The 14,507-nt window shown below is 56.3% G+C and overlaps 1 protein-coding gene across 1 annotated transcript; it reads left to right on the forward strand.

The window, feature by feature from the left end:
• The first annotated feature begins 288 nt into the window (after window positions 1-288).
• Window positions 289-12,490, forward strand: LOC116957925 (uncharacterized). The gene is made up of 4 exons (XM_076054502.1): window positions 289-341; window positions 4,775-5,361; window positions 9,601-9,729; window positions 10,919-12,490. The coding sequence occupies exons 1-4, from the start codon at window positions 326-328 to the stop codon at window positions 10,994-10,996; spliced, it is 810 nt and encodes a 269-aa protein (XP_075910617.1). The 5' UTR covers window positions 289-325; the 3' UTR covers window positions 10,997-12,490.
• The last annotated feature ends 2,017 nt before the right edge of the window (window positions 12,491-14,507 follow it).

Raw genomic sequence — 14,507 nt, forward strand, 5'->3', positions numbered from 1 at the left:
GTCTCCCCGTGTCTCTCTCCCCGTGTCTCTCTCCCCGTGTCTCCGTGTCTAACTCTCTCCCTGTCTGTCTGTCTCCAGTACCCCGCGTGTCTCCCCGTGTCTCTCTCCCCGTGTCTCTCTCCCCGTGTCTCCGTGTCTAACTCTCTCCCTGTCTGTCTCCAGGACCCAGCGTGTCTCCCCGTGTCTCTGTGTCTCTCTCCCCGTGTCTCTCTCCCTGTCTGTCTCTCTCCCCGTGTCTCTCTCCCCGTGTCTCCCCGTGTCTAACTCTCTCCCTGTCTGTCTCCAGGACCCAGCGTGTCTCCCCGCGTGTCTCCCCGTCACGGCGATGATCCTCAAACTGAGTGAGTCAGGAGGCAGTGGACGCACCACACCGAGAGGCGAACTGAACCTCGCCACTGGGGAGACAAAGGCGGTCGGGCGTGGTGGTTGCCACCTCAGTCAGTCGACCCGTGGCACCTGCTGGGTCTGTCCCCGTGTGCCTCCTGCCAGCGGGCCTTCGACACTTCACGTGGCCTCAACGTGCACCTAGCCTGGCACAAGCGTCGTGGTGACGTCACCGCCACTTAGTGGCGACTGGCGGTTGTTGTTGTTGTTGTGTCTGTGTGTGTGTGTCTGTCAGTGTGTCTGTGTGTGTGTCTGTGTATGTCTGTGTGTATGTCTGTGTGTGTGTGTATCTGTGTGTGTCTGTGTGTATCTGTGTGTATATCTATCTGTGTGTGTATCTGTGTGTGTCTGTATATCTATCTGTGTGTGTATCTGTGTATGTGTGTATCTGTGTGTGTATCTGTGTGTGTGTGTGTCTGTATATCTATCTGTGTGGGTATCTGTGTATGTGTGTGTCTGTGTGTGTATCTGTGTGTGTCTGTATATCTATCTGTGTGTGTATCTGTGTGTGTATCTGTGTGTGTGTGTCTGTATATCTATCTGTGTGTGTATCTGTGTGTGTCTGTATATCTATCTGTGTGTATCTGTGTATGTGTGTATCTGTGTGTGTATCTGTGTGTGTGTGTCTGTGTATGTGTGTATCTGTGTGTGTATCTGTGTGTGTGTGTGTGTGTCTCCACGTCTCTATGGTGTCTCTGTGTGCGTGCGACAAAGGCAAAGATCCCCCAGATAGCCTCTCCGACACACCAAGCGCCTTTTGTTAGCCAGGCCGGGCATCTGATGCTCCCCCAGCTGCCCCGGCCTGCTAACGGCCAGTGGAGGTCGTGACCCCGGAACGACGATGATGGGGAAATCCCCTAAAGTCCCCCCCCCCCGCCAGCCCCCTCACCCCTCCCCCTCACCCCTCACCCCCTCCCTCGTGTTTACCAGTTAGGTGCGTGGGTGGCTGAATCTACACCACAACACCTCTAGAAGCACTCACCACAGACTCACCAGGGACTCACACTGCCCATAGACTCACATACTCACCCACTCACCCACTCACACACCCACCCAGCCACTCAACTCACCTACTCACCTACTCACCCACCAACCCCCCACCCACTCACTCACCCACCCACTCACCCACCCACTTACCAACCCATTCACCCACTCACTCACCCACCCACTCACCCACCCACTTACCAACCCATTCACCCACTCACCACAGACTCACCAGGGACTCACACTGCCCATAGACTCACATACTCACCCACTCACTCACCCACCCAGCCACTCAACTCACCTACTCACCCACCCACTCACCCACCCACTCACTCACCCACCCAGCCACTCAACTCACCTACTCACCCACCCACTCACCCACCCACTTACCAACCCATTCACCCACTCACCACAGACTCACCAGGGACTCACACTGCCCATAGACTCACATACTCACCCACTCACCCACCCACCCAGCCACTCAACTCACCTACTCACCTACTCACCCACCAACCCCCCACCCACTCACTCACCCACCCACTCACCCACCCACTTACCAACCCATTCACCCACTCACCACAGACTCACCAGGGACTCACACTGCCCATAGACTCACATACTCACCCACTCACCCACCCACCCAGCCACTCAACTCACCTACTCACCTACTCAACCACCAACCCCCCACCCACTCACTCACCCACCCACTCACCCACCCACTTACCAACCCATTCACCCACTCACTCACCCACCCACTCACCCACCCACTTACCAACCCATTCACCCACTCACCACAGACTCACCAGGGACTCACACTGCCCATAGACTCACATACTCACCCACTCACCCACCCACTCACTCACCCACCCACTCACCCACCCACTTACCAACCCATTCACCCACTCACCACAGACTCACCAGGGACTCACACTGCCCATAGACTCACATACTCACCCACTCACCCACCCACTCACCCACCCACTCACTCACCCACCCAGCCACTCAACTCACCTACTCACCCACCAACCCCCCCACCCACTCACTCACCCACCCACTCACCCACCCACTTACCAACCCATTCACCCACTCACTCACCCACCCACTCACCCACCCACTTACCAACCCATTCACCCACTCACCACAGACTCACCAGGGACTCACACTGCCCATAGACTCACATACTCACCCACTCACCCACCCACCCAGCCACTCAACTCACCTACTCACCTACTCACCCACCAACCCCCCACCCACTCACTCACCCACCCACTCACCCACCCACTTACCAACCCATTCACCCACTCACCACAGACTCACCAGGGACTCACACTGCCCATAGACTCACATACTCACCCACTCACCCACCCACCCACCCAGCCACTCAACTCACCTACTCACCTACTCACCCACCAACCCCCCACCCACTCACTCACCCACCCACTCACCCACCCACTTACCAACCCATTCACCCACTCACCACAGACTCACCAGGGACTCACACTGCCCATAGACTCAAATACTCACCCACTCACCCACCCACTCACTCACCCACCCAGCCACTCAACTCACCTACTCACCCAACAATCCCCCAACCCACTCACTCACCCACCCACTCACCCACCCACTTACCAACCCATTCACCCACCCACTCACCCACCCAGCCACTCATCCACCCGCTCACCAATCCACCCCCCCACCCACTCACTCACCCACTCACCCACCAACCCACCAACCCTCCCACCCACTCACTCACCCATGAACTCATTCACCCACCCAACCCACCAACTCACTCACCCACCCATTCACCTACCCACCCACTCACCCACTCACTCAACCACCCACTAGCCCATGAACCGATTCACTCACCCACTCACCCTCCCACTCACCCACTCAACTCATTCCCTCCCTCACTAACCCACCAACTCACTCACCACCCATTCACCCACCCAACTCACCCACGCACCCCTAACCCACCAACTCACTCACCCACTCACCCACCCACTAGCCCATGAACCCACTCACCCACCCACTCACTCACCAACTCACCCACCCACCCACTCACTAACTCACCCACTCACCCACCAACTCACCCACCCACCCACCCACTCACTCATCCACTCACCTACCAACCCCGCCACTCACCCACCAACTCACCCACTCACCTACCAACTCACCCACCCATTCACACACAAACTCACCTACTCACCCTCCAACCCCCCCACCCACCCACTCACTCACTCACCCACTCACCAACCCCCCCCACCCACTCACTCACCCACTCACTCACCCCCCCACTCACCCACCAACTCACCCGTCCACCCACTCATCCACCCACCAACTCACCCCCCCACTCACCCACCAACTCACCCGTCCACCCACTCACTCACCCACCAACTCACCCGTCCACCCACTCACTCACCCACCAACTCACCCCCTCACTCACCCACCAACTCACCCGTCCACCCACTCACTCACCCACCAACTCACCCGTCCACCCACTCACTCACCCACCAACTCACCCCCCCACTCACCCACCAACTCACCCGTCCACCCACTCACTCACCCACCAACTCACCCCCCCACTCACCCACCAACTCACCCATTCACCCAACAACCCCCCCAACCCACTCACTCACCCACTCACCCACCAACCCCGCCACTCACCCACCAACTCACCCACTCACCCCCCCACTCACCCACCAACTCACCCCCCCACTCACCCACCAACTCACCCGTCCACCCACTCACTCACCCACTAACTCACCCCCCCACTCACCCATCAACTCTCCCGTCCACCCACTCACTCACCCACTAACTCACCCCCCCACTCACCCACCAACTCACCCGTCTACCCACTCACTCACCCACCAACTCACCCCCCCACTCACCCACCAACTCACCCGTCCACCCACTCACTCACCCACCAACTCACCCCCTCACTCACCCACCAACTCACCCGTCCACCCACTCACTCACCCACCAACTCACCCACCCACTCACCCACCAACTCACCCGTCCACCCACTCACTCACCCACCAACTCACCCCCCCACTCACCCACCAACTCACCCGTCCACCCACTCACTCACCCACCAACTCACCCCCCCACTCACCCACCAACTCACCCGTCCACCCACTCACTCACCCACCAACTCACCCCCCCACTCACCCACCAACTCACCCGTCCACCCACTCACTCACCCACTAACTCACCCCCCCACTCACCCACCAACTCACCCGTCCACCCACTCACTCACCCACCAACTCACCCCCCCACTCACCCACCAACTCACCCGTCCACCCACTCACTCACCCACCAACTCACCCACCAACTCACCCACCCACTCACCCGTCCACCCACTCACCATGTCCGTGTCTCTGCCACGCCCACCTCGCCTGCGTCACAGAGAAGCTGCTGTGGGCGGGAGTTTTTGACTCCCATCCCTCCGAGCGGGAGATCCCGACCCCGAGCTACACCCCCTGCAGCCGCGTCACCGCTTGGAGCCACGCCCCCTGGGGCCACGCCCCCAAGAGAGAAGCTACCTGTCCCGATTCCACCTGGACCACCACCGTCTCAGCGGCACCACCACCACCACCGTCACCGTCACCACCACCCACCTACATCGTCCTGCCCCTCTGCCCAACGCCTCCACCATCCTCTACTTCATCACCGCCGCCGCTGCTACCGCTGTCACCACCGACATCGCCACCATCACCACCGCAACATCACCACAACCTCCATCATCATCATCATCACCACGTCCACTGGAGCGAGTCGGACACTCAGAGCCTCGCTCCCGCTGCTGGTGAGCGTGGTGGTGAGCGTGGTGGTGAGCGTGGTGGTGAGCGTGGTGGTGGTGAGGATGCCGCTCTGGATCTGAGTGCGAGGAGGCCGAGGAGCGCTCACCCCTACCCCTTGCCACTGAGGAGCGGTCGCCTGGCCTACGAATGCAACGTCTGCTGTCGAGTCTTCAGTCAGCTGTCGAACCTCAAGGTGGGTGGGTGAGTGGGTGGGTGGGTGATGGGATAGTGGGTGGGTGATGGGATAGTGAGTGGGTGAGTGAGTGAGTGGGTGAGTGGGTGAGTGGGTGGGTGAGTGGGTGATGGGATAGTGAGTGGGTTGGTGGGTGGGTTGGTGAGTGGGTTGGTTGGTGAGTTGGTTGGTGGGTGGGTTGGTGAGTGGATGAGTGGGTGAGTGGGTGAGTGGGTGGGTGAGTGGGTGGGTGAGTGGGTGATGGGATAATGAGTGAGTTGGTGAGTGGGTTGGTGAGTGGGTGAGTGGGTGGGTGGGTGAGTGGGTGGGTGAGTGGGTGAGTGGGTGAGTGGGTGATGGGATAGTGAGTGGGTGAGTGAGTGAGTGGGTGAGTGGGTGAGTGGGTGGGTGAGTGGGTGATGGGATAGTGAGTGGGTTGGTGGGTGGGTTGGTGAGTGGGTTGGTTGGTGAGTTGGTTGGTGGGTGGGTTGGTGAGTGGATGAGTGGGTGGGTGAGTGGGTGGTGAGTGGGTGATGGGATAGTGAGTGGGTTGGTGGGTGAGCGAGTGAGTGAGTGGGTGAGTAGGTGGGTGAGTGGGTGATGGGATAGTGGGTGGGTTGGTGGGTGAGTGGGTGGGTGAGTCGGTGAGTGGGTCGGTGAGTGGGTCGGTGAGTGAGTGGGTGGGTAGGTGGGTGAGTGGGTGGGTGAGTGGGTGATGGGATAGTGAGTGGGTTGGTGAGTGAGTGGGTGAGTGAGTGGGTGAGTGGGTGAGTGGGTTGTTTAGTGAGTTGGTTGGTGGGTGGGTTGGTGAGTGAGTTGGTTGGTGAGTTGGTTGGTGGGTGGGTTGGTGAGTGGATGAGTGGGTGGGTGAGTGGGTGGGTGAGTGGGTGATGGGATAGTGAGTGGGTTGGTGGGTGAGTGAGTGAGTGAGTGGGTGAGTAGGTGGGTGAGTGGGTGGGTGAGTGGGTGATGGGATAGTGAGTGGGTTGGTGAGTGAGTGGGTGAGTGAGTGGGTGAGTGGGTGAGTGGGTTGGTTAGTGAGTTGGTTGGTGGGTGGGTTGGTGAGTGGGTGGGTGAGTGGGTGGGTGAGTGGATGATGGGAAAGTGAGTGGGTTGGTGGGTGAGTGGGTGAGTGGGTGGGTGAGTGGGTGGGTGAGTGGGTGATGGGATAATGAGTGAGTTGGTGAGTGGGTTGGTGAGTGGGTGGGTGAGTGGGTGATGGGAAAGTGAGTAGGTTGGTGGGTGGGTCGGTGAGTGAGTGGGTGAGTGGGTGGGTGAGTGGGTGAGTGGGTGGGTGAGTGGGTGATGGGATAATGAGTGAGTTGGTGAGTGGGTGAGTGGGTGGGTGAGTGGGTGGGTGGGTGAGTGGGTGGGTGGGTGAGTGGGTGATGGGATAGTGATTGGGTTGGTGGGTGGGTTGGTGAGTGGGTTGGTGAGTGAGTGGGTGGGTTGGTGGGTGGGTTGGTGGGTGGGTTGGTGAGTGGGTTGGTGGGTGGGTTGGTGAGTAAGTTGGTGGGTAGGTGGATGAGTGCGTGGGTGTATTGGTGGGTGAATGGGTGGGTGGGTGAGCGGCTGGGTGGGTGAGTTGGTGGGTAATGGGTGGGGTGGGTGAGTGAGGATAGTGAGTGGGTTGTTGAGTGGGTTGGTGGGTGGGTCGGTGAGTGAGTGGGTGAGTGAGTGGGTGGGTGGGTAGGTAGGTGAGTGCGTGGGTGAGTGGATGGGTGATGGAATAGTGAGTAGGTTGGTGGTTGGGTCGGTGAGTGAGTGGGTGAGTGGGTGGGTAGGTGGGTGAGTGGGTGGGTGAGTGGGTGATGGGATAGTGAGTGGGTTGGTGGGTGGGTCGGTGAGTGAGTGAGTGGGTGGGTGAGTCGGTCAGTGAGTGGGTGGTTATGTGGGTGAGTGGGTGATGGGTGGGTGAGTGAGTGGGTGGGTTTGTGAGTGGGTTGGTGGGTGAGTCGTTGAGTGAGTGGGTGGTTAGGTGGGTGAGTGGGTGGGTGAGTGGGTGGGTGAGTGGGTGATGCGTGGTGTGGATGAATTTGTGGGTGGGTCGGTGAGCGAATAAGTGAATGAGGGAGTGAGCAAGTGAGTGTGTGATTGAGTGTGTGAGTGAGTGAGTTTGTGAGTGAGTGTGTCAGTGTGTCAGTGAGTGTGTGTGTGAGTGTGTGAGTGAGTGTGTGAGGTGAGTGTGTGAGTGTGTGAGTGAGTTAGTGTGAGTGAGTGAGTGTGAGTGAGTGATTGTGTGAGTTTGTGAGTGTGTGAGTGAGTGTGTGAGTGAGTGTGTGAGTGAGTGTGAGTGTGTGAGTGAGTGTATGAGTGTGTGTGCGAGTGTGGAACTTGCGGAGCCCCAATGCGGTTTCAGGAAAAGGCGGTCCTGCACAGAAGCCATATTTTCTGTCCGTCTGCTACAGCAGAGGTGTAGGGAATTCCAGCAAGACCTACATCTCTGCTTTATTGACCTGATCAAGGCCTATGATACCATCAGTAGGCCTGGACTCTGGGTTGTTCTTCGTGCTTTTGGAGTACCTGACCCTCTGCTCACGATCATTAAGGACCTTCATGATGGTGAACGGGCCCGGGTAAAACTACGTGGCCGGGAGTCAGAGCCATTCCCTGTACACCTTGTGGTGCGACAGGGATGTCCTCTGGCTCCCACATTATTTAACATCTATTTCCACCACGTAGTTCGTGAAACCTTCAATAGCTGTAGCGGGTAAATTTCCATATGGTACAGATATAATGGGAGGCTGATCGATGCCCGGGTGCGGTCAAGGGATGGCTCCCTATTGCTCAACCACGTTATGTATGCCAATGATTTGGTAATAGCTGCTCATTCAGAGGAGGAGTTGGAGACGCTGCTGCTGAGACTGGAGCATGCTACTAAGAGATGGGGCCTTACCATCAGCCCCACTAAAACTAAGCACCTGCCTGGTTCTTTTGAACCATCGGACACTCCACCCCACAACTCCCAATCGGTGATGGGGCAGTTGTGGAGAGAATGGAGAGTTTTCTATACCTGGGCAGTGTGCTTATGACCGGCTCCAGTTTAACAGCAGAGGTCTCACTCCGAATCAGTCGAGCGGCAATATCTTTTCATCGGTTGCGTAATGCTGTGTGGAAGCTACCTGGTCTGTCACTCCGCACTAAGCTTCAGGTCTTCTCAGCCACGGTCATTCCCTCCCTTCTCTACGCTTGCGAAATATGGACCCCCTAATGGAACATCTTCGCTGGTTAGAAACATTTAGGCTGGCCTGCCTACGATCCATCCTGGGTTTAATCAGGCTGGATTGTGTCAGGAGCTCACAAATCCTTGAAAGATCTGGGCACGGTCCCATCGGTGAGCTCCTCCGGCAGGCAAGGCTGCGATGGCTGGGTCATGTAGCCCGCATGCCCAGCCACCGCATGCCGAAACAGCTTTTGTTCGGCCGGATCGAGGGGGCTAAACGGGCGCGGCACGGGCTAGAGAAGAAATGGAGTGATGTGGTACAGGAGGATGTGGAGCTGAGTGGACTTGCCGATGACTGGTACCAGCGGTGTCAAGATCGGCCTCTGTGGAGGAGGCTCGTGAAGGACGCTACAGGGCAGTTGTAGGCAGTCGCCCTTCAACAACAACGGAGGGCGGAGGAGCGACGCTCAGAACAACGAGCGGAGCGCCGGGTGGCTGAAGAACAGCGGGTTGGCACAGTAGGGGGCACAGGTGGTGCATCAGCCAGTCATCTCAGTCAGTCGACCCGTGGCACCTGGGTCTGCCCCGTGACCTCCTGCCAGCGGGCGTTCGACACTTCACGTGGCCTCAAGGTGCACATGTCCTGGCACAAGCGTCGTGGTGACGTCACCGCCACTTAGTGGCGAATGGCGGTTGTTGTTGTTGTTGAGTGTGTGAGTGAATGAGTGAGTGTGTTTGTGAGTGAGTGTGTGAGTGAGTGTGTGAGTGAGTGAGTGTGAGTTTGTGAGTGAATGAGTGAGTGTGTGAGTGTGTGAGTGAGTGTGTGAGTGAGTGTGTAAGTGTGTGTGTGAGTGTGTGTGTGAGTGTTTGAGTGAGTGTTTGAGTGAGTGAGTGAGTGTGTGAGTGAGTGTGTGAGTGAGTGTGAGTTTGTGAGTGAGTGAGTTGTGAGTGAGTGTATGAGTGAATGTGTGAGTGAGTGTGTGAGTGAGTGTGTGAGTGAGTGTGTGAGTGAGTTTGTGTGTGTGATTGCCCTCCCCCAACCGACCCACCCCCATCCCCCCTTCCCCCCCACTCGCCCCCATCCCCACCCCCTCTAGGCTCACCTCCGAGTGCACAGCGGCGAGCGACCCTTTGGATGCTCGCTCTGTACCAAAAGGTTCACGCAGATGGCTCACCTCCAGAAACACCAGCTCGTCCACACGGGGGAGAGACCTCACCCCTGCCTGGTGAGTGGGTGGGTGGGTGGGTGAGTGGGTGGGTGAGTGGGTGGGTAGGTGAGTGGGTGGGTTGGTGAGTGGGTGAGAGGGTGGGTGGATGGGTGAGTGGGTGGGTAGGTGAGTGGGTGGGTTGGTGGGTGAGTGGGTAAGTGGGTGAGTGAGTGGGTGGGTAGGTGAGTGGGTGGGTTATTCAGTGAGTGGGTGGTTGGGTGGGTGGGTGGGTTGGTGGGTGAGTGGGTGAGTGGGTAGGTGAGTGGGTGGGTTAGTCAGTGAGTGGGTGGTTGGGTGGGTGAGTGGGTGGGTAGGTGAGTGGGTGGGTTAGTCAGTGAGTGGGTGGTTGGGTGGGTGGGTGGGTTGGTGGGTGAGTGGGTGAGTGGGTAGGTGAGTGGGTGGGTTAGTCAGTGAGTGGGTGGTTGGGTGGGTGAGTGGGTGGGTAGGTGAGTGGGTGGGTTATTCAGTGAGTGGGTGGTTGGGTGGGTGGGTGGGTTGGTGGGTGAGTGGGTAAGTGGGTGGGTGAGTGGGTGGGTGAGTGAGTGGCTGGCTGAGTTGGTGGGTGAGAGGGTGGGTGGATGAGTCGGTGGGTGGGTGAGTGAATGGGTGAGTGAGTGGTTGATTGGGTGGGTGGGGGAGTTGGTGGGTGGGTGAGTGCGTGGGTGGGTGGCTGGATGAGTGTGTGGGTGGATGAGTGTGTTGGTGGGTGAGTAGGTGGGTGGATGAGTGTGTGGGTGGATGAGTGTGTGGGTGGATGAGTGTGTGGGTGGGTGAGTGTGTTGGTGGGTGAGTAGGTGGGTGGATGAGTGTGTGGGTGGGTGAGTAGGTGGGTGGATGAGTGTGTGGGTGGATGAATGTGTGGGTGGATGAGTGTGTGGGTGAGTGTGTTGGTGGGTGAGTAGGTGGGTGGATGAGTGTGTGGGTGGGTGAGTAGGTGGGTGGATGAGTGTGTGGGTGGATGAGTGTGTGGGTGGATGAGTGTGTGGGTGGGTGAGTGTGTTGGTGGGTGAGTAGGTGGGTGGATGAGTGTGTGGGTGGGTGAGTAGGTGAGTGGGTGGGTGGGTGAGTGGATAAATGGGTGAGTGACTGAATGAGTGACCGAGTGAGTGACCACGTGGTGTCCCGGCGCTGTGCTAACCGCTGCGCCTCCGCTCCTCCTGCGCCCGTTTCCTCCCCGTGCTCCCCACTCTGTGCCCCACCCCGCCAGGTTTGTTCCAAGCGCTTCAGCAGTTCGAGCAACCTGAAGGCTCACCTTAAGCTCCACGAGACGCCCCCTAGCGCCTGAGAGCCCCAAATCCACCCCCAGATCGAGCCCTAGGATCGACCCGCAGGACTCTGTGAGGCTAATGAATATTCATGAATCTGGCACAATAAATAAATATATATATATATTTCCCCGCCCCCTAATTAATATCTAAACACCCCTAATGAATATTAATCATTGCGACCGCTCCTCTCTATATATAAGACCACATTCATTCATATTAAAACGCCCCTAATGGGTATTGAATTAATTTCGTCAACATATATTCGACACCCTAACTAATATTAATGATGGGTCTCGCGATGTAACCTCATGAATATTCAACATGCAACTAATGCATATTAATTATGCTTTCTGCAGAGCGCCTCATGAATATTCAACAGCCTCATGAATATTCAGTAGGCGAGAGGTCGCCCCGCCCACTACAGCCACGTGACCTCAACTCCCGCGGGCGAGAGAGAGGCCACGTGGTGGGTGAGGCTGCTGTTGATGTTGATGGTGATGCCGAGTGTGAATTTTAGCCTCGCCACTTTATACCTCCTCTGTGTATGTCGGCATGGGCCGTGGAAGCAGAGCACGGTACAACGCTGAGACAGACAAAGTATGGTACAACGCTGAGACAGAGCACGGTACAACACTGAGACAGACAGAGCACGGTACAACGCTGAGACAGACAAAGTATGGTACAACGCTGAGACAGACAGAGCATGGTACAACACTGAGACAGACAGAGTATGGTACAACACTGAGACAGACAGAGCACGGTACAACGCTGAGACAGAGACGGCGTTGTGTCGCCTTCATTGGACCATTGTAGTCGTGGTAATGATGTCGACACAGACAGACACACACACAGACACACACACACAGACATAGCTAAAGACACACACAGACACACACACATAACTACAGATACACACAGACACACACACATAGCTACAGATACACACACACACTGACATAGCTACAGACACAGATACACACACACACATAGACACACATAGCTATAGACACACACACATAGACACACACACACATAGACACACAGGCACACACATAGCTACAGACACACAGACATAGCTACAGACACACACAGCCACACACACATAGGGGATTCTGTAGCCGATGACAGTGGGCCTGTCGCTTTTTCTCAACCATCCTGAACACCTCCTCTGTCAGCCAGGGTCTCTGGGGAGGTCTGGACCGCGTACTCAAAGCAGCCATTGCAGCTGCATGAGTCACAGTCCTAAACCTCGCCCATTTACCCTCGACATCAGGAGGAGTCGGGGACGATGCCAATCCCAGCCGCAAGCGATGATGAAATTCTCGCTTGCAACTTTCATCAGATAACTGAGACCAGGCCACTTTATGTTGGAATGGGGTCCTGGGTGTACACCCACCACCGGAGTGGAAGAATGGCAGGCGCATCTTACAGATGACTAGTCGATGGTCAGAGGGCAGATCAGCTCCACGGTAGGTCCTGGTGTCAAGGACATGGGCTCGCATCCGCTGGTCCGTCACTATGTAGTCTAGCAGATGTTCTTGCTTGGACCCGGCATGCATCCATGATGTTGTGTGGATGCGCCGATGCCGGTACAGCGTGTTGGTAATTACAAGCCCATGGGCTGCACAAAAATCTAGCAGCCTCCTACCGTTGTTATTGAGCTGATCTGGCCCATGCCCTCCAATCACTCCAGACCAGGTGCCAGCATCATGACCAACTCGGGTATTGAAGTCACCCAACATGATGACTCTATCCCGAGGGGCCACTTTAGCCAGCACCTGTGACAGGAGGTCACAGAAGGCATCTAACTCATCGGCTTTGCCTACATCCCTCCACGGATGTTCGTCTTCGGTGGGGGCATAAGTAACCACGACCACCACTCCTCGCCTCCGGTTGATGGGAAGGCGAACCCAAAGTAGCCTGGGGCTTACAGCTTCCCACACCTCACCGCCACGCTCCCACGCCCCCTTCATTCTTTTGTTCAAAAGAAGAGCCACACCCTGTTGTTTGGCAGTCTGCTGCCCCGAGTAGAGGACTGTCCACCCCTCATGGTGGCAGGAGCCAGAACCGGTCCACCGGACCTCCTGAATGCCACAGAGATCCAGGCGGTACCGGTCCAGCTTCCGACAGAGGAGTGGCAGCCTCTCCTCCGCAGTGAGTGTTCGAACATTCCACATGGCCATCCGTAGTGGCTTTTCGTTGTTTCTGGAGGAACACACACACATAGACACACACAGACACACACACAGAGACACACACATAGACACACAGTCAGAGACACACACAGACACGGAGACACACACAGACACACACAGACAAAGACACACACACAGACAGAGACACAGACAGAGACACAGAGACACACAAAGACAGACACAGATTCGGGGCTGATGCAATATCGCAGACACTACAAACCTCATCTCTGAATGGAGAGAGCCATAGCAATGGAAGTAATCTGATTACTTTAGACTCTTTAACGTCCGTGTTTTATATATATATATGCAAAAATTGTGTTTAATGTCGTGCCAATAGCCATTTTTTTAAACAAGCAACGCCACCTTCAAGTCGCGGATTCATGTGAAGATGTCCCAATCTCCATCTGCTCCATCTTCCTCTACACCCGTGGGTGGACTAATCTCCATCTGCTCCATCTTCCTCTACACCCGTGGGTGGACTAATCTCCATCTGCTCCACCTTATTCTACACCCGTGGGTGGACTAATCTCCATCTGCTCCACCTTATTCTACACCCGTGGGTGGACTAATCTCCATCTGCTCCACCTTATTCTACACCCGTGGGTGGACTAATCTCCATCCGTTCCACCTGTACGTGGGGTGGCGTGAGGTTTTGGGGATAGCGTGTTGCTCCCTCGCACTGCGCCCACGTTCTAGAAGCAAGGGCGGGATTGGGAACTGGTGGGGGGGGGGGGGGTGGGTGGGGGACAAGTAGCTTCACACGTAGAGGATTGCAGAACTCTGTGGACGCGGGCAGTAGCAATGCAGTGTCACGTGCTTCACGTCAAGTATTTACATGTCCGTGTGAGTGAACGAGCTAGCGGCCGTGTAGCCAAACCGACCTCCCCCCTAGGTCGACTCAGCCTTAAATGAGCACGTGGTGAATACGGGAGGTGGGGTGGAAGAGAGACAAAGACGGTCGGGGAAGAGTTGGTACCGCCCACTCGTCTCACCCATCTGCATTGACCCGAGTGGGGAAGATGGCGACGGAGGGCTACGTAGGGATCGTAGCTGCACTTTATGCCGATGTATGTTAAGCACTTTGTAATGTGTACGTGGGTACACACACTCATATAGACACTTATATACACACTCATATACACACTCATATACACACTCATATACACACTCATATACACACACACTCATATACACACTCATATACATATACACACACACTCATATACACACTTATATACACACTCATATACACACTCATATACACACTCATATACACACTCATATACACACTCATATACATATACACACACACTCATATACATATACACACACA

The sequence above is a fragment of the Petromyzon marinus genome, chromosome 66 (genome assembly GCF_048934315.1).
Source record: "Petromyzon marinus isolate PM22_M1 ecotype Great Lakes invasive population chromosome 66, UKy_Petmar_22M1.pri1.0, whole genome shotgun sequence".
In the NCBI taxonomy this organism is placed as follows: domain Eukaryota; kingdom Metazoa; phylum Chordata; class Hyperoartia; order Petromyzontiformes; family Petromyzontidae; genus Petromyzon; species Petromyzon marinus.

Excerpts from the sequence above, each read along its gene's own strand:
- LOC116957925 (XM_076054502.1), top strand. Across the intron at positions 5,362-9,600 it reads GTCAGCTGTCGAACCTCAAG|GCTCACCTCCGAGTGCACAG; the intron begins GTGGGTGGGTGA and ends CACCCCCTCTAG. Across the intron at positions 9,730-10,918 it reads AGAGACCTCACCCCTGCCTG|GTTTGTTCCAAGCGCTTCAG; the intron begins GTGAGTGGGTGG and ends CCACCCCGCCAG.